Raw genomic sequence first — 17,362 nt, 5'->3', positions numbered from 1 at the left:
TGCTGATGAGCCCCACGAGAGAAGGAAATGGGAAAAGACCTTGGGCCACCATGTTTGGATGGAAAACCCGTACAAATTTCTGAGAAACTGGGTAACTTGGAGAGGAAGAAGGGAGGCATTTTACATTGCAAGTGTCCTAAATGTTATTTCAGAAAGATCTAACAAGAAAAGGTTGTCCACACTCTTTTGAAACAAAAGTTTTACTCTCCAGTATAATTCAGGCCAATTAAATCTTGCCAAAGGTGAGATGCTTCAAAAACCAGCAACCTCATCGGGTCCCTGTCAGTTACACTGTGTACCCCAGTCTGCTTGTCCCCCACCCTTGGGATGGGCTTACCCCAAGTGCAGGCCTCCCTGGCGAGCCTCTGCCCAGCGAAGGGCTCCTGAGGAGGAAGCTACCAGGAAGGCACTTTTGAAGGGGTTGTACCAGTGAGTTGCTGGGGTTCTATGGGCGGGACCCTAACCCAGCCTGCCTGCTCACCAGTGAGGGGGCTCTCCACAAGTCCCAGGGCCGCCAACAGGTGGGGGCAGGGGGACAACCTTCCTGACCTCCCCCCGCCAACTGCAGTGCTGGGTGGGACAGGACCCTCATACCCACAAGTGCTGCTAGAGGCCTGCAGACTGGGAACCGGGGCTGGAGGAGGGTCACTGAGGATTGGGAGGCGGACCTTGCACACTCACACGACGTGTGTGAGAGCACTTACCCCATGTGCACTCAGTTCAGGTGCTTGGAAGCACTTAGTTTACACAGGCACTGTCTTCTGGAGCCAGCCAGGTCTGGAAGTGGTCGGTTCCCAGCAGAAAAATGTGGTGTGGGCAGGCCAGGCTGTCCTGGTCCCCTAGGTGGGCTGGGACCAGGGATCTGCTGGGTGGCAGGACAAAGGTCTGTGTCCCAGAAGTCCTGAGCCCTAAGAAGGAACCTGGAGGAGTCAGAGCCCACATGTGTGTGGGGCCCTGGCTGAGTGTGTGCTGTTTATTGAGCTCAGCTGCCTGCCCAGCATGCTGGAAGATGTTTCTCATAACCTTATGAGGTAGGTGGTGGCAGCCCATTTCACAGATAGGGAAATGGGCTCCGAGTGGTCCCATCACTTGTCCAGGCCCAGCTGCCTCTGCCCTGCAGCCTCGCTGGGGGTTGGCTGGCCACGCTGGAGGAGATCTGTGGGGCTTGCTCCTTGTGGCCAGAGTCTGCAGGCAGTATGCCCCAGCCAGGCCCCAGGGCTGTCAGTGGGACTTGAGGGTCACCTCCACAGGAAAATGGTCACTGATGGTCAGGGCCTGGAGGGAGAAGGGGCCAAGCCTGAGACCCTGGTGAGCAGCCAGTCCCTCAAGCACCACCCCGGAAAACTGCCCCCCATCCAGGAAGGGGCCCACTGGGTGTCCAAACAAACCGCTGCATCTGGGGGGAGGTGTTGACGTATACGCCAGGTGTGGCCTGTGGGTGGGCTGGGAGCACAGCCTCAGGACCCCACTCCAGGGACGAAAGAGCTTCCTGCACTGCCACCCCAGGTTTGCTCCATTTGGCCAGACCTGAACCTCTAAGGGCCTTTTCTAGAAACGCTAGTGCAAGGAGGGGAGTGCCTGATCCCCTGAGGTTGGGATCCGGGTCCAGCACTGCCCTCGCCCCCTGCCCCGCCCCGGCCCCAGCACTTGCCTGAGTTTGGTCCAGGCCGAATTCCTCCTGGAAGTCGTGCACGGTGGCTGACTGATGCTTCAGGCTCTTGCGCAGGTGGGAGCCGCAGACCACGATGCGGTCGTAAGCGCAGTCCGAGTTGCCCACCGTGGTGTCGGCGCTGTCCGGGATGAGCCACTTGAAGACCTCGCTGCTGCGCAGGCGGATGACCGGCCAGTCCTGCGCCCTCACGTATTTGCAGTCGGCGTTGAAGTCGCCCAGAAACAGGATGTCCTGCGGGGCACGGCGGGAGCCGGGTCTGAGACTCTGTGGCCAACCCAGGAGCACGACTCCCTCCCGGGTGGGGTCGTGGGGGCGAGGCGGGGCCTTGCGGACGCGGGGCGCTTACGTCGGTCCCCCACTTGTCGATCACGTCCAGGTACACATCGTAGAGCGCGTCGATCTCGGCCACGGCGTGGTGCGGAGCCGCGTGCAGCGGAATCAACACGAACTCCTTGGCGGCTGCGGGAGGAGGTGGGTGTCAGGGGCCGGCGGAGGGGCGGGGCCTGCGGGGGCGGGGCGGGGGCGGGGCCTCACCGGAGCCGGGCGCCGAGAACTTGACCACGAACGGCTCCCGGCTGAAGGCGTCCTCGGCGTCCGGGTACTGGTACGTGTCAACGACCGACACCGTGTCCTTCCTGGGGGCAGGGGGTAAAGGACGGGTGGGCGACGTGAGGGGGACCCCCGCTCCGCACGCCCCGCGGCCCCTCCCCTCACCTGTAGACAAACAGGTACATTTCCTTATACTGGTCCCGACCCAGGGGCTCACTGCTCACGAAGCTGTACTCGTGCTTGGACACGCTGCGGAGATGGGATTCGGGTCGAGGGTCAAGGCATCGCTCCGAGACCTGGGGTCTGGGCCGGGGCTTCCCACACTGGGCCCTGCCCGCCGCACCTGTTGATCTGCTCTATGAGAGCGGACACGGCGCTCAAGTCGGGGTCTCGCACCTCCTGCACGAGCATGACGTCATAGCCAGCCAGGATCTGGGGGAGGAGCCAGCAGGTGCAGGGTCAGGCGCCCCCAGATCAGCCCGAGGAGCCCAGCCAGGACCCCGCCACAGGCCCCCAGCCTCACTTGCGCGATGACGCCGCAGCAGCCCGGGTCCGACACTTTGCTGTCTCCGAAGCTCTGGATGTTGAAAGCTCCTATGCGCAGCGCCTGGGCTCTGGCAGCCTCCAACGCCCAGAGCGCGGCCAGTAAGGTCAGGGGCCCGCCCATGGGCGGTCTTAGAGGGACAGACACTGCCGGGTGTGAGCGCAGACCTGGAGTGGGACACACCAGCCCACTCTTCATCTTGTCCCTTTGAGCCGGGGCAGGCAGGTTCTGCTGCCTACAGTCTGCCGGCAGGAAGGCATCTCCACCGGGGGCTGCTTTCCAGGTCTCCCCAGGGTGCTGCTGGGCTCACAGCCTTGTCCATTCTCCTCCTCCATGGGGAAACTGAGGCCCAAATATTGGGAGTCCATTCCCATCCAGCCCCCACTCAGCACTCCTACACCGCACTCACCTGAGGGGTATGGATAGACTCAGGATCAGTAGAGGTCTGAGGTTCAGGCTAGGGGTGTGTCTGTGGCATGAGACAGACTGCAAGGGCTGGTGCAACAGCAGTGCTGGTGCCCAGGCTCCAGGGGTATTTGTAGCCCTGGCCCAGGGAGGGGCCAGACTGCCTGTGTCCCGCCCCCTCCATGAAGCTGGTGGCTGTACTCCTGGTTCTCACCTCTCATTCTACAGAGGACTGCCCCCACACACACAGGGGGAGGTGGGGACAGGGAGGCAGGACATCCACCCTGATACTGATCTGGGGCCCCCACATCAGAACAGGGGCTTAGATGGCTCTGCCAGCCCAAGAGCTGCATCGGGACTCGAAAAGAGGGCCAGCCATGCCCACAGTCCAGGGCTTCCTCTTGTCCCCACCCCCGAGAAACTAGGTCACCCAGAATCTCCTTCAAGCTGCATCCCCGCAGGGAAACTAAGGCCACCCAATCAGGAAAGACCAGCCCTGTTTACAGCCCAGCATCTTCTGCTGCTTCTCCATGTCATTACTTCAGGGATAAAGCCAAGACTCCTGGCTCTCCCGGCCTCATTCCCCAGCAAGCAGCATCCCCACGCACCCACTTTGACGGGCCACAGGAAGTGGGGGTCACGGCTCCAGCTGAGCAGGGCAGAGGCAAGAGGCTGCCTGTCCACATGCCAATGACACCCACACATCGCCAAGGTGCCGCCAGCCCCATGGGAACCCTGGGTGGACTGGCCAGGCACCAGAGCCTTGAGGGTGGCCTGAGCAGGCAGGGACTGCCCTGGGGGGAACTGCCAGACACCAGCCCCTGAGGCTGCTAATGCCACAACATCTCAAGCGGTGGATTTTCACATTTTATTGTAAAGCAACCAAAAACTCTATTTACACTCCCGCATCGCCTCTCAAAGTCTGAGTTCTAAGCCCCTCTTGCCTGTACTCAGCCAGGCAAGTACGGGCAGGGAATCCAAGGTCCTCAGCTCCTGCCCCAGACCGGCCCGCCAGCCCCTGCAGGTGCCCGTGCTTAGACAATGACCGTCTGCACCTCAAGCTGGCCCTCCGGGGAGGCGATAACTAGCTCGCCAGCATGCTCCAGGATCTCAATGTCCTCGGACGAAACCATGGTCACAGTGGCCTGCTCGGCGCCACTGGTGCCCGAGCGGGCCGTGAGCACAGTGCCCTCGCTGATGGCCGAGGCCAGCGTCATGGCCACCTGCTCCGTCAGGCTTTCGGGGGTGGCGATGGTGATGGTGTCGGCGGCGGCCGCCTCCGGGCCCAGCCGCGCCTCCTGGTCCATGGTCACGTTCTGCACGATGATCTGGTGCCCAGCGCTGGCCTGGTGCACTATCTGCTGCACCACCTTCATGATGTGACTGTCCACCTGTGGCGGCCCACGGCTCAGCCCGAGTCCGAGGAGCGTGCCAGGCTGCCCCTCCGCCCGTCCCCCAGCCCCTCACCTCCGTCTGGGTGCCCTCGATGATCTCTGTGGCTTCGCTGGTCTCTGCATCATCTGCGGTGGCCTGGATGGGGGTCAGAGGTCAGCCCTGCCCTCCCCAGGCCTCACCCCAGCCCGGCGGGCCCCCGCCCACCTCAATGATGTACTCCTGCGTGTCGGCTACCACGGATGAGAACTCAACCAACACAGTGTGTGGGTCATCGGTCAGGACAGCGGCGGCCGCAGTGGGGCTCTCCTCGGACACCAGCAGCTCCTCCACCTCTAGCAGGCAGCCCCCTGTGGCGGGGAACTCAGTCAGTGCTGGTTGTGGGCATCCCCCCACACCCCGCCTGCCAGCTCCCGGCCCTACCTTTGGTCCGCAGGTGCCGGTTGAGCGTGCCGTGCTCAGCGAAGCCACGGCCACACTTGTAGCACTTGAAAGGCTTCTCGCCCGTGTGGTGCCGCACGTGCCGCACCAGCGAGCCCTTCTCCCGGAAGCCGCGGCTGCAGAACGGGCACACATGCGGCTTCTCCTCCAGGTGTGTCCGGAAATGCACCTGCTGGGCATTCTGCGGAGACCGCCCCCCATCAGGGCCGGCCTGGCCTTGGCTCAGCCAGCCCCCTCCGAGGGCCCAGGCCAGGGCGAGGGGGCAGGGAACCAGGGACAGAGCGGGCTCAGGGAGCGGACAGCCATGGGCAGGGGGCCAGGACCCACCTTGGTCTTGTAGCGCTTGCCGCACTCAGGACAGGGATAGGGCCGCTCATCTGAGTGGACGCGCCGATGGCCACGGACGTGGGCTATGGTCTTGTAGAGCTTCCCGCAGTCGCCACAGCGGAAACGGCGCTCGTGCACGTGGACCTCCTGGTGCTTCTTGAGCAGGTAGGCCTTGGGGAAGGCCTTGCCACACTGCGGGCACGTGAAGGGCCTTGGCCCTGCGGCCATGCTCCACGTCAGGCTGGGACCATCACCCGAGGGCCCCACCCTAGCCACTGGCCACCCTGCGCCCGCAGCTGTCCAGGACAGTCACCCTGCCACCCACCTGCATGGCCTCTTTTGTGGGCCTCCAAGGTGGCTGCCGTTGGGAAAGTCTCACTGCACTGAGGGCACGGGTGGGTCCTGGGCACAGACAAGGCCTCGCCAGCCACCTGCTGGGGGACCACAGCACCCCTCCAGCACCCATGGCTGCACCCCATCAGCAGGGCTGGAGCCACACTGAGGCACCCCCACCCTGGGAGGTGGTAAGCAGTTCAGGGGACAAGTCACTGCACACGGTGAGGAGCTTCCCACCGCCAGGACGGCCAGGGAGCCAGCAGTGGCCGGGCTAGCGTGTGACTTGGCACCCCAGGTCCAGCCCCCCTAGAAGGAGCCCACCGTGGGGCAGGGACCTACTGTCTCCGCCTGCTCCACCTCTAGCAGCGGCAGTTCCGGGGCAGCGTCTCCTGGCGACTGAGGATTGGACACGGTGGGGGTGGCTGGCCCCAAGGCCCCCTCCTCCCCTGGGGCCCGCTCGAGGACAATGCCGGAGTTCTGCATGGCTTGGTGCAGAAGGTTCTCTCGGCCACCCTCGCTGGAGCAGGGAAGCTCCTGGGGGCCGGTGGGCTGCAGGGGAGGCAGAGGGAGGGGGCTGGCCAGGCAGTCCAGCACTTGGCACCACCTGCCAGCTCCACGGAGGGCCACCCCAGGGCCCCATGCACACCTAGCACCTTCACTTGGGAAGGCTCCCTGCACCTGCCCGGGCCCCCAGCCCACTCCCCCTCACCCCTCCCTGCCACAACCTTGGTCTCTCATCTCCCTTCCCCTGCAACCAGACCGAGTGCCAGGAAGGCAGGCCCAGGTCAGTCCCATTCCTAGCGGAGCTGGTGCCCAGAACAGGGCCCGGACTGAGCAGACAAGGGCTGCCCCTGACCTGCCCCCACCTCCGGGGCGAGGGCCTTCATGCCCAGGGGAAGCTCTTGCATCTGGACGTGGACTTCATGGATGACGGTGCCCTTGGCATCTGTCACCAGGTGAATCACCGGCGACGTCTCCATGGGCTCACCTGCCACCGACGACGGGGTGACAGCCCCCACAGTGGAGGCACCGGACCCTTTAAGGGAGAATCAAGAGAGCCCATGAGGACACATGGAGCAGGGTGTACCGAGAGCAACCAGGGCCGGCCGCGGAGGCCCCCAGGCTGACCTGCGGGCACGTCCTCTTTGCCGACGACCACATCTTTGCTCATGCTGAAGCGGATTTTCTCTGTACACGGGGTGAGAGACTTCAGGTGCCGGGTCAGTGCCCCCGACTCCCGGAAGCTCTTCCCACACTTGGCACACTTATAGGGGCGCTCGTCTGTGGAGAGAGCGGTGTCAGCCCCAGCCTCACATCTCCAGGAGTCAGGGGCCACAAAGCCCAGGAGCCGAGCCCCCGGGGCCAGCGGCAGCAAGCTGAGGCCGGCTCACCTGTGTGCCTCCGGTGATGCCGGATGAGTGAGCCTTTGGTCCGGAAGGAGGCCCCACACAGTTTGCATTCGTGGTCCTTGCGGCTGCTGTGCGTGACCATGTGGGCCTTGAGGATACTGCCCTGTGCGGGAGGGGCGGCAAGGCTCAGGCACCGCTCAGAGAGGGAGGGGCCAGAGGCCCGGCTCCCCACCAGCGCCTGCGGCCCCGGGGCCTCACCGTCTTGAAGGTCTTGTGGCAAAGCATGCACACATAGCGGCCATCCTTGTTCACCAGCAGTTTGACCTGGGTCTGCTCGCCCTCCACAGCGAGCCCGGGCCCCCGCCGGCTGGGGCTGCCTGGGCCCTCGGCCACCTCGCTGTCCCCCGGCTCCGCCTCTGAGGCCACGATGACCTCTTTGATGTGTCCGCCTCCTGAGGAGAGGGAGAGTGCCCTGAGCCCCGGGATCCACCAGCCCTGCCGCCCTCGGATGGAGCCTGAGGACCCCGCTGGGGTCAGGGGGTTCGTCTCAACTGACTCCAGCCCAGCACACGTCACCTGCTTGGCCAGAAGGGATGGCGGGAAGGGATGCTCAGACTCCATGGGGCAGCCCAGAGGAGCTCCAGGCCTCTGGAACACAGTTAGCCAAGATGTGAACACAGATGCCCTGCCCCCAGCAAAGAGGCACACAGGACAAGACATGCACAGGCTTCCTGCTGTCCCCAAGAGCAGCCGAGCACCAGTGCAGAGGCAGTGGACAGGCCAGCCTGCCTCCCTGGTTCCTGCTAACGTGAAGAGGAAACACCCCTGAGACTGCCCACCAGCATGGGTTTCAAGGCAGGCGGGCCAGGGACCCGCCTGGAGAGTGATCACTCCGGACACGCCTGGGACAGTCAGGGCAAGGAAGCTGGGCCTTTGCAGTTGGGCCTTTCAGCTCTCGTGGGTGTTGAAGAAATATGACAATGTTCAAAACTAAGCTGTAAACATACTTCACCATTTCTGCTCAGGAAGATGACATGTGGAAAACGGCTATGAAGCCGCTTCTTAGAAACCATCTCACTCAGGCCGGCGTCGTGTTTTGACAAGCCATTCTTCCAAAACAGAACGGAAGCTCCGTGACTCAGAAACAATTAGGGCATCTGGCACTCCTGCGGGGCTGACAGCCTCCCTCCACCCCAGAGGCGAATTCCTAAAAGAACAGGGCCTTCCGCCAGGCTCAGACCTGAGTCTGAGTGTCACACAGCAGATGGAAGGGTTGGAGAAGGGCAATCGTGGTTGCTCCGGGGCCAGAGATGAAAAGCAAGTTTGGTCCCAAGGAAGAGGCAGGGGACCTGAAGTGAGTATCTGAAACCTGTGTGGTCCCCATGAACCGTGCGCCGGTCCCGCGAGGGCTGGGAACCATCCTGGGATGATGCCAGCAGCTGGCGGTTCAGGACTCTGGCCTGGGCTCCAGATCATTGAGCCAGGGGGACATCTGGGCCACCCAGGACGTCTGCAGAAGGGAAACTCCCAGGGGCAAGAGAGGCAGAGGGTGCCCAGAGAGGAGCCCCTGGAGTGTAGGGTGGGCCAGCTAGAGGCTGGGTGGCAGGCAGGGCTTCCAGGGTGCCAGAGCCTGGAGGTGCTACCTGAATCTAGGGCACGCGTTTCCCCACATGACACCCTCCCACCCAGAAACCAAATGCCACATCAGGGCTGGAGCACAGCCCTGCCCCACTCGTCCACACTCCTGTCCTGGAGGAGCGGCAGGCAACCGTCCTCGTCCACAGGAATGTTGGGGGAAAGGCGGCATGGAGACAGGGACAGGTCCCACGGCGTCCCTGGAGAGAGGGAGGCTGCCTGCTCTGAGGTCCCTGTCCCCCAGGCCACCTCCACCCCTCTTCCTGCCCCAGCTGGTCCCCAGGGCCTCCCAACGCCAAGTTCTCCTTATCACCCAAACCTTCCTGTCCAGCTACCGACTCGCGTACCTTCCATAGCCCCTGCCCATTTCCTTCCCCACCTCCAGTGGCATCGGGCCAACCCAGCCTCTCTGCTGCCACGCGCACACCCAGCCACCGGGCCCCTCAGGCTGCCCTTTGAATGGCCCAGCGGCACGCTCCCTGTCCCCTGAAAAGGAGCACGTGACCCCACCCAGACCTCCCAATGGCCCCTACCCTCCTGCACATCAGTGAGACACTTCGGCTTTAAAAAAGCCATCAAAGAGCGTGACTTGGCGTTGCACGCTCTTAACAGCCAAAGCCGTGTGGGAATCAGGGTGGGAATTGCTGGAGGGAGGAAGCGCCAGGGAGGTGACAGCCAGGGTCAGGCAGCAGGTTGGGGCTGAGCCAGGGCACCCACGCGCACCCCAGCCTGACCCTCCAGGCTGACGGTGGGTCGGGAGCAGGCACCGGGGCCGGGGTGAGGGCTAGCAGAAAAGTGGGGAAGATTCTGGAAGGACCAGGGCAGAGAGTCTGGGGACACAGCAGGGGAGAGCAGCCAGCTCGTGGTCTGTGCACAAAGCGAAGCAGCCCCAAGGCCCAGCATTCCCTCGGGGCTGCCAGTCTCTGGCTCCCCTTTCAGGGCAGGGCGGGGCCTGGTGCGCAATGCTCGCTCCTCTGGCAGGCCCTACCCTGGGAAGGCGCACACAGGGCCCCAGCCCCTCCTCAGCCAGGCCCCGCTCCCGGGACAACAGACGGGCATGGGCAGCAGAGGTCCCAGCCCTGCCCACAGATGACTACTGGATCAGTGCTGAGAAAGCCGCGCGTGGACAGCCACGGTGGGGCCAGACCAGCTTACCAACTATGTCAGGTGAGTGGTTGATGTCTCCTGCGAGTGCGGCCGCCTCCACCACGATGTGGGCCACGGTGATGGGCTCCTCTGAGCCGGCCGCTCCTGGCGCCACCTGCCATGGGGTGGAAGGATGGAGGAGACCTGTCTTCAGGCTCTAGGGCTCAGGTGTGCGTCCACCTGGGGGCTCGCATCTCCCCTGCAGAGCACTGCTCCCAGCCTGAACCCCTCACCCCGGGCCGAGGTCAGCCCCATCACTCCAATGCCTCCGGCCAACGAGGACTCCACGCGAAGCCCTGAGCAGCCCGGGAAGGACTTCAGGATGAAGTGACCAGAAGCTCCAGCAGAGCCTCTACAGAGAGGAAAGGAGGACTCCCACCCACCGGCCCAGCCAGTAGGTCAGGAGAAAGGGCCCCCAGGGGAAAGGGGCTGGGGACCCTCCCAAAGAAGAAGACACCCCGGGGAGGGGTAGGAAAGACCACAGGGCAGAGCAAGACGACTCTGGGCCCCGTCCTCGGGCCCTCCCAGGGTGACCGGAGGCACTGACTTCTCTTAGACTGTCCTCGCCCACTCCTGTAGGCTTAGGATGTCAAAAGCGCCCAGCCCACGAGGGTGCCATGGACCTCGTAAGACTGTGTGCACAGCTCCGGTACACACGGTGTGCAAACAAAGGTGGCCATTTTCACAGCAGAGCCACGCTTCGTTTGTGGGATCCCCAGAAACCACATGTATCGGCCAGGAGGGCAGACAGAAGGACAAAAGCCATCGTGATGTCCCTGAGTCAGGATGGGCCTCAAGGAAGGAGAGACCCCAGGCCCCAAAGTGCGGGCTCCACACAGAGGCTGCTGAGCAGGCCAGTATCCCAGGCCGACCAGGGGAGCCCAGAGCACCCCCAACCCACGACCGGATGCCACCCTCTGCCCGCCCTCATGTCACAGGGACCCAGCTGCATGGGTGTGTCCTGCCACGCCACCACCTCCTCATCCTGCTCTCAGATGAGGGGCAGGGACGTGTGTGCACATCTGCGTGCGATGGTGGGGGGGGCTCACCTCCCGCCCCAGCAGCGCAGCCGCCGGGGTGGCGGGCAGGGCCTCCTGGGGCGCCCGCTGGCAGGCCTTCTGCAGCTTGTGCTGAACGAAGTTCTCCAGGGCGGTGAACTCTGCCTGGCAGCGGCCGCACCTGTGTACGTCGTCCTCATCTGCAAAGTGCCCACGGTCAGGGGGACTGGGGGGGTTCCAGTCCTAGGCACACCCATCCAGGGGTGGCATTAGAACAGGGGCCCACCCCAGGGAGAGCCGCATATGGGAGGAGGCAGCCCTGACCATCCACTTGGGCATCAGGGTCCAAAGCCCCTACTTCAGAGAGGAGGGCAGAGAGGCCCAGGGAGCAGCTGGGAAGCAGGGGGATTCAGCCATGCTGGTTTGGGAACGGGGGAGGACCCGGGGTTCACATGTGCCCTCGGGCACCTCAGCAGCCATGTCTGGGTCTGTTTCATCATCTGTAAAATCGGCCTACTTGGCGTGTGTGCAACTCCAGCTGAGCGGCCAGCACCCGGCAAACACGGGACAGATGAGGCGCCCCGACCCACACCCACTCTTTTCTCACTCTGACCTGACGCTTCACTGGTTCCAAGCGGGCAACACCTCCCTAGCCTGGTGAAGATGCCTAGGGGGTGCTTCCCAGAGGGGCTCCACACTCCAGGGCCAGGGGCCATTGCCCCTGAGCCGCTCACCATTGAGGCTTACCAGCCAGTCCCTGCCCCAGGTTCTGCAGGAGGACTTCTGGCTCACTGAGTTCCCTACAGTGTGCCAGGCACCTCCCTGGGGATATCACCCAATCCGACCAGCACCCTGAAGAAATGGAAATGACTATTCCCACTCCAGAAAAACAACTTGAGATCAAGGCTACCCTGCTGTTGAGTGTTGGGGCCAGAACCTAAACTTGCAGGTCTACCCCAGACACCCTGCTGTTTGCACCACAGGATGGGAGATGTTCCATCTGCTTTTGTAAGAGTCTATCCATTCCCACCGCCTCATGTGCAATCCCACTTCAAGGTCAAACCCAGGCTGGAGCACAGAAGGAGCCCAGATGATGCCTACTGGATTAATGAACAAAGGGCCAAACCACAGCTGAGACTCGCCCACAGAAGGCCACCTGGCAAGGGCGGTCACCCCTCAGATGGCACACAGTCACCGGCCAAGCACTGAGGTGCCTCCACCCTCCTAATCCTCCCAGCCCACTCACCGAGTCTGACTCGGCACCAGCGTGTTGCCATTAAAGGAATCCTCGCCGCAGAGGGGAACACTCCCAGCCCTGTAACCCTGAGAGAAAGCCGTGGGCAAGCCCAGCAGGGCACAGCAACCTCCAAAGAGACCCCTTGGTAGGTGGTACTGCCCCTACGCAAGCTGGAATAAGAAGGAGCAAGGAAAGATGTACCGAGAATACAAACCCTGTGGGAACAAAGACCACCATCCCAGGATCACCAGCCAACCCCTGCCTGCCTGGCCCAGTCTAGAGTCTCCTGGGACAGGCTCAGAGGGCAGAGACCAGAATTCTGGCTCCAAAAGTCATCACCGCCCCTGTGAATGCAGCCCTCAAGGGTCCCCAGAACTGCTCTCAGAGATGCACATGCATGCTCTCCTTTGAGTCTCACCACCATCCTACCAGAGACAGAGCCCCAGAAGTTAAGGGAGTGTGTTGAGGGGTCACACAATCCTGGCATCCAAATAATATGTGGTATTAAATAACTGGGTGACCTGGTCACTTTCATATCTTTGAAGCTCAGTTTTCCTCATCCACGAAATGGGAATAACAACAATAACAATAATGGTATCTAGGGCTGGCTTGAGAATGAAAAAGGCTGAGGCAGGATGAGGGCTCCGTACATTATCAACACCGGTAAGCGGAAATGGAGGCTCAGAGAGGTATGTGGCCACCTGCGCAAGATCAAACAGCTAGAACGTGGCAGGTCTGGGGCTGGGCGGCCTGCACCTTTGCAGCACTGGGCTCTGCCACCTCCCTGTGGGTGCGGGAGAGACCCGAGGCCCCGCCCACCCGGAGCCTCAGCCACACCCCGGCCAGGGCGCTGGTGGCCTGTCAGGTGAGGTGGGAGGGGGCGCAGAGGAGGGCCGGGCCCTGTCTAGACGCGGAGACAGAGGGGCCGGCAGGCGGTGGAGCCTATTGCCAAAGTCTCCACGGACAGCCCGTGTGGCTTGGACATCAGTGAATATCCGCGGTGGGCGCTGGAGCCCACACCGGTGGTGATCGGCGCCCCGCAGGGTGAGGCCCGAGGGCCTGAGGAAACCAGAGGGCTCGTGGAAATCTCTGAGGCGTCCCGCGGAGACCCACGAGGTCTGCAGGGAAGCTGGCCCGGGAGGGTGTGTCGCGCCCGCAGCTCAGGCCGTCGGGGCCTCCACCAGCCAGGCTGAGCCGCCCCCACCCCGGCCGCGCCCGGCCCCGTGCGGCCCTGTTACCTTCCTCGCTGAAGGGCGCCGGGAGGCCGAGAAAGCCACCAGGGGCCAAGGCCGCCGCCGCCGCGACCCCGCCCTCGCCCGCTTCCCGCCCAGCTTCGGCCCGGGCTTCTGCCGTATGCGCGGCCGTCACCCGCACTGCCATCGCGCCCTCCATGTCGCAACGCGCCGCAGGAAGATGGCGGATTTACGACCGTGTCGTCATAACAACGGGCCGCGCCAAGGCGAGCGAGCGAGAAGAGAGTAGGACGACGGGGCGGGGCCAGGGAGGGTTTGACGGGCAGGCGGCGGGGCGCCTTGCGAGGGTGTGGCTTGGAGGCGCAGAGGCGGGACCAAGCGTTGAGACATAACATCGGGCGGAACTGCCGGGAGAGGTGTGATTAGGGTGCAGAGGACTGACAGGCGGGGGGGCGGAGCCAAGGGGCGAGAGGGGGCGGGGCCACGCCTGAGAATTGAAATGCTGGGGCTGCCGTGCACAAGCGGCATTTAGGCACTGGAGCCTGAGGAGACGGCCAGGTCTCCTGGCGGCGCCTCCTGCTCGGCCCTGAGCGCGTTCAGCTCTCGGGATTCGAGCTCTAGAGGGCCGCTGCAGGGACACTGCCCCAGATCGGACCGGTAGAGTGGTGCTCGCTGCCCGCCTCTGAACCCCCTCGGATGGCAGAGCCTCCCTTACTGGTTGACACAGTCCAAGGACAAAACCCGAATTGGGGATGGCTTCACTAACTCTTTCATTCTTTTGTATAGTTTTCAAGTTGTGATAAGTACACATAAAATTTACCGTTAGTGACAGTGCCTTCACAATGTTGTACAACTATCACCACATGTAGTTCCAGAACGTTGTCTTTATTCCAAAAGAAAATCTGTACCCACTGGCAGTCACCCCTCATTGTCCCCTCCCTCAGCCCCTAGCAAACCTCTTTCTCTGTGGATTTGCATTTTCTGGACATTTCGTATAATCAGAATTTTACATATGGTAATGTTTTGCATCCCGTGTCCTTTACTTGGGAGAAGGCAATGGCACCCCACTCCAGTGCTCTTGCCTGGAAAATCCCATGGACGGGGGAGCCTGGTGGGCTGCAGCCCATGGGGTTTCGAAGAGTCGGACACAACTGAGTGACTTCGCTTTCACTTTTCACCTTCATGCACTGGAGAAGGAAATGGCAACCCACTCCAGTGTTCTTGCCTGGACTGAAGCGACTTAGCAGCAGCAGTAGCAGCAGCAGTCCTTTACTTAGCATGATGTTTTTGAGGTTCATTCAGGTTGTAGCATACAGCAGTACTTCATTTCTTTTGATGGCTGAATAATATTCCATTATATGAATAGACCAATTTTCCCTTTGCCTATTTGGGTTGTTTCCACCTTTTCTATGATTTTAAATGGTGCTGCTATGAACATGAGCATACAGATTTTTTAAATTCTTTTTAAGATAGTATTTAAGTAGTTTTTTGAAGCTAAGTGTTTTACAGGATTTTCTCATTGAAGATGCCAATCATCCCCATTTTGAAGATGAAGAAACTTCAAGAACTGATGGAACACTTGCCCAAGTGCTGGCCAGAGGTTTGTCCAGAGTCTTGGGCTAGAAAGTCAGAGGGTGTGCTCTCTCAGCTTAGTTATTCTCCGTGGCTCAGCTCAGTGCTGGAGACTCAGGTGAGTCAGACCCCATCCCTCCAGAATGGACAGTCTCTGGGGGAAACCAAGCAGGGATACAAGGGCCCGGGCAGAGAGTGGGCAGCTCTGCCCCAGGAAGGGCACCAGCAGAGACATCCCCATTCTGAGGCTGCCCAGCTCAGGAACCCAGGACCCTTCTGCACCTGGCAGGAGCTGGGATGTGTGAGACACAGGTTAGATCCCCAGAGGTCAGGCCAGGGTAACAATGGGGCTGCTTTCTGCAAGGGGTTTGCTCACCATTGCAGGGGTTTAAGCAGAGGGAGTGACTGTTTCAGAAGGATCCTTCTGACAAGCTGGGCAAGGAAGAAAGACAGTCTCTGAGAGGGACAAACAGGAGGAGGAGCTGGTGGGTGCTTCTGCTGCAGGAGGCATCTGGGAAGCACCTGAGAAGAAAGGACCAGGACACCTCTCTTGATGTTCTTGGGAGTGATGGGAGAGCCAGCAGCAAAGAGGTAGAGGGAAACCCCCAGAGAAATGGAATGGGGGCAGACTTCAAAGACAGAGCACAGCCTGGGTGTGGGTGGACAGGAGGAGGAGGTGGCCCAGAGGAGACCGACAGCCTGCCCTGCTCCGTGCTCCAGAACCTGTGTGACAGAGTCCTCAGCAACAGGCCAGGGCTCTTGCCTAGTTACTCTCTAGGGGTCAGAAAAGGGAATCCCGATCCGGAAAGCTCTGGGCCCCACTTCAGCTGAAGCCTAGGTAGACAACAGACACAGGAGTTGATAGGCCTGAAGTCCCTGGAAGGCAGAGTGGCCAGGGCAGTCCCTTCCCCCAGGTGGCCTCCGCTCCCACCCTGCCCTCACATGGGCTCCAGCTGCACACTGTGTGTTTGACTGTTGACACCAGCTTATCTATGGCCAGAGCCTGACAAAAACTCCATCACCCTCCAAAGTGAAAGTGAAAGTGTTCATTGCTAAGTCCTGTCTGACTCTTTGCAATCCCATGCACTGTAGCCCACCAGGCTCCTCTGTCCATGGAATTCTCCAGGCAAAAATACTTGAATGGGTTGCCATTTCCTTCTCCAGGGGATCTTCCTGACCTAGGGATCGATCCTGCATCTCCTATATTGGCAGACAGATCTTTTTCCGAGAGCCACCAGGGAAACCCATCAGCCTCTGTGATGGCGGCTAATCTCCAGTCCTCGGATGTACTTATATTTACTCAACCAATCCCACGTTGAGAAGTATTTAAGTTGCATTCTCCACCCCCCCCCCTTTTTTTTTTGCCACTTCAGTCCTTTTTCTTTGTTTTAAATAGTTTTTGTTTGTTTTGTTTTGGCCGCAGGTGCATATTGTGGGCTCTTTGCTCCCCAACCAGGGATTAAACCCACATCCTTGGCAACGAAGTCTTGTAGTTTTAACCGCTGGACTGCCAGGGAATTCCCTTCAGTCCTTTTTCAATGGCTTCCCACCCTTTTTTTTTTTTTTTTGCTTAGCTCATTAGAAAGGAGAACATCTGTGAAAACACAGATTTAATGGCTATTGGTAGTTTCAAATATAATTTAGATCATTTATTTACTTTTGGCTATGCTGGGTCTTCATTTCTGCATGCAGACTTTCTCTAGTTGCAAAGAGCCAGGATTACTCTCTAGCAGCAGTGTGCAGGCGTCTCATTGTGGTGGCTTCGCTTGTTGCAGAGCACGGGCTCCATGGTGCACGGGCTTCCATAGTTGCGGCTCTCAGGCCCTAGAGCGTGGGCTCAGTAGTTGTGGCATGTGGGCTTAGTTGCCCCGCAGCATGTGGAATCGTCCTGGACCAGGGATCAAACCTGTTTCCTGCATTGGCAGGCAGATTCCTAACTACTGGGCCACCAGGGAAGTTCTCTAACACAATTTAAATGCATGGACTGCTATGAAGATTACTGTATGTCCTTGAAACATCTAAGTCCATGCCCCACTCTGCTTGTGGTCCAGCTTCCTCACTTGGGAGGACCCTGGCACTGTCCATTGGCAGGTATACACTGAGCACCTACTGTGTGTCAGGGACACAAAGCCATCACGCTGTGCACCTCTCCCATCCAGATGTATCGCCACTCTTCCAGGGACAGTCCTCCCCAGTAAAGGGTGCCATCCCTTCCAGCCTCCTTCAGGACCTTGTCCATAACCATCCCCTCTCTTGATACTGGCCATTCCACCTCTCCTGCCATGCCAACTCAGACCCTACAACCTACAGGGGATGTTAAAGCAGAGCTCAGCTTTGGGGTCAACTGAGTTTAATCCCAACTTTGCACTGTCCAGTTGGTGACTGTCTATGGCTCATGTTCCTCATCTATAAATGGGGACATTAATCATCCCCGCCTCTGGGAGTTGTCCTGTGATTCTGACAAGGTAGTGCAGCGCTCAGTGCCTAGATACTTACTGACTGCCAGTAAACCAAGGCAGCCAGCAAGTACTGCGCCAGCCAGCCCTGGCAAGACCGAGCAGCGTCT

The 17,362-nt window shown here is 60.7% G+C and overlaps 2 protein-coding genes and 1 long non-coding RNA gene across 4 annotated transcripts; 1 reads left to right on the top strand and 2 right to left on the bottom strand.

The window, feature by feature from the left end:
- Window positions 1-184: 184 nt before the first annotated feature.
- On the bottom strand, window positions 185-4,072 carry DNASE1L2 (deoxyribonuclease 1 like 2). The gene is made up of 7 exons (XM_069569772.1): window positions 2,745-4,072; window positions 2,565-2,653; window positions 2,387-2,470; window positions 2,207-2,307; window positions 2,019-2,131; window positions 1,652-1,903; window positions 185-1,275 (listed from the first exon to the last, which is right to left on the bottom strand). The coding sequence occupies exons 1-7, from the start codon at window positions 2,961-2,963 to the stop codon at window positions 1,222-1,224; spliced, it is 912 nt and encodes a 303-aa protein (XP_069425873.1). The 5' UTR covers window positions 2,964-4,072; the 3' UTR covers window positions 185-1,221.
- Window positions 4,025-13,498, bottom strand: E4F1 (E4F transcription factor 1). 2 transcript variants are annotated; one of them, XM_069569760.1, is made up of 14 exons: window positions 13,270-13,498; window positions 10,846-10,994; window positions 9,806-9,911; window positions 7,274-7,467; window positions 7,058-7,178; window positions 6,795-6,947; window positions 6,533-6,702; window positions 6,006-6,215; window positions 5,656-5,764; window positions 5,331-5,548; window positions 4,986-5,184; window positions 4,770-4,912; window positions 4,638-4,700; window positions 4,025-4,561 (listed from the first exon to the last, which is right to left on the bottom strand). In XM_069569760.1, the coding sequence occupies exons 1-14, from the start codon at window positions 13,421-13,423 to the stop codon at window positions 4,205-4,207; spliced, it is 2,346 nt and encodes a 781-aa protein (XP_069425861.1). In that variant the 5' UTR covers window positions 13,424-13,498; the 3' UTR covers window positions 4,025-4,204. The 2 variants fall into 2 exon arrangements, with proteins under 2 accessions (XP_069425861.1, XP_069425862.1); XM_069569761.1 differs by having other exon boundaries at window positions 5,656-5,761; window positions 13,270-13,472.
- LOC138428840 (uncharacterized) lies at window positions 12,916-16,082 on the top strand. The gene is made up of 3 exons (XR_011252609.1): window positions 12,916-13,509; window positions 14,734-14,914; window positions 15,961-16,082. It is a non-coding gene; the product is annotated as an uncharacterized lncRNA (long non-coding RNA).
- The last annotated feature ends 1,280 nt before the right edge of the window (window positions 16,083-17,362 follow it).

The sequence above is a fragment of the Ovis canadensis genome, chromosome 24, assembly GCF_042477335.2.
Source record: "Ovis canadensis isolate MfBH-ARS-UI-01 breed Bighorn chromosome 24, ARS-UI_OviCan_v2, whole genome shotgun sequence".
Taxonomy (NCBI): Eukaryota; Metazoa; Chordata; class Mammalia; order Artiodactyla; family Bovidae; genus Ovis; species Ovis canadensis.
This window is presented reverse-complemented; position numbering and strand designations above follow the sequence as displayed.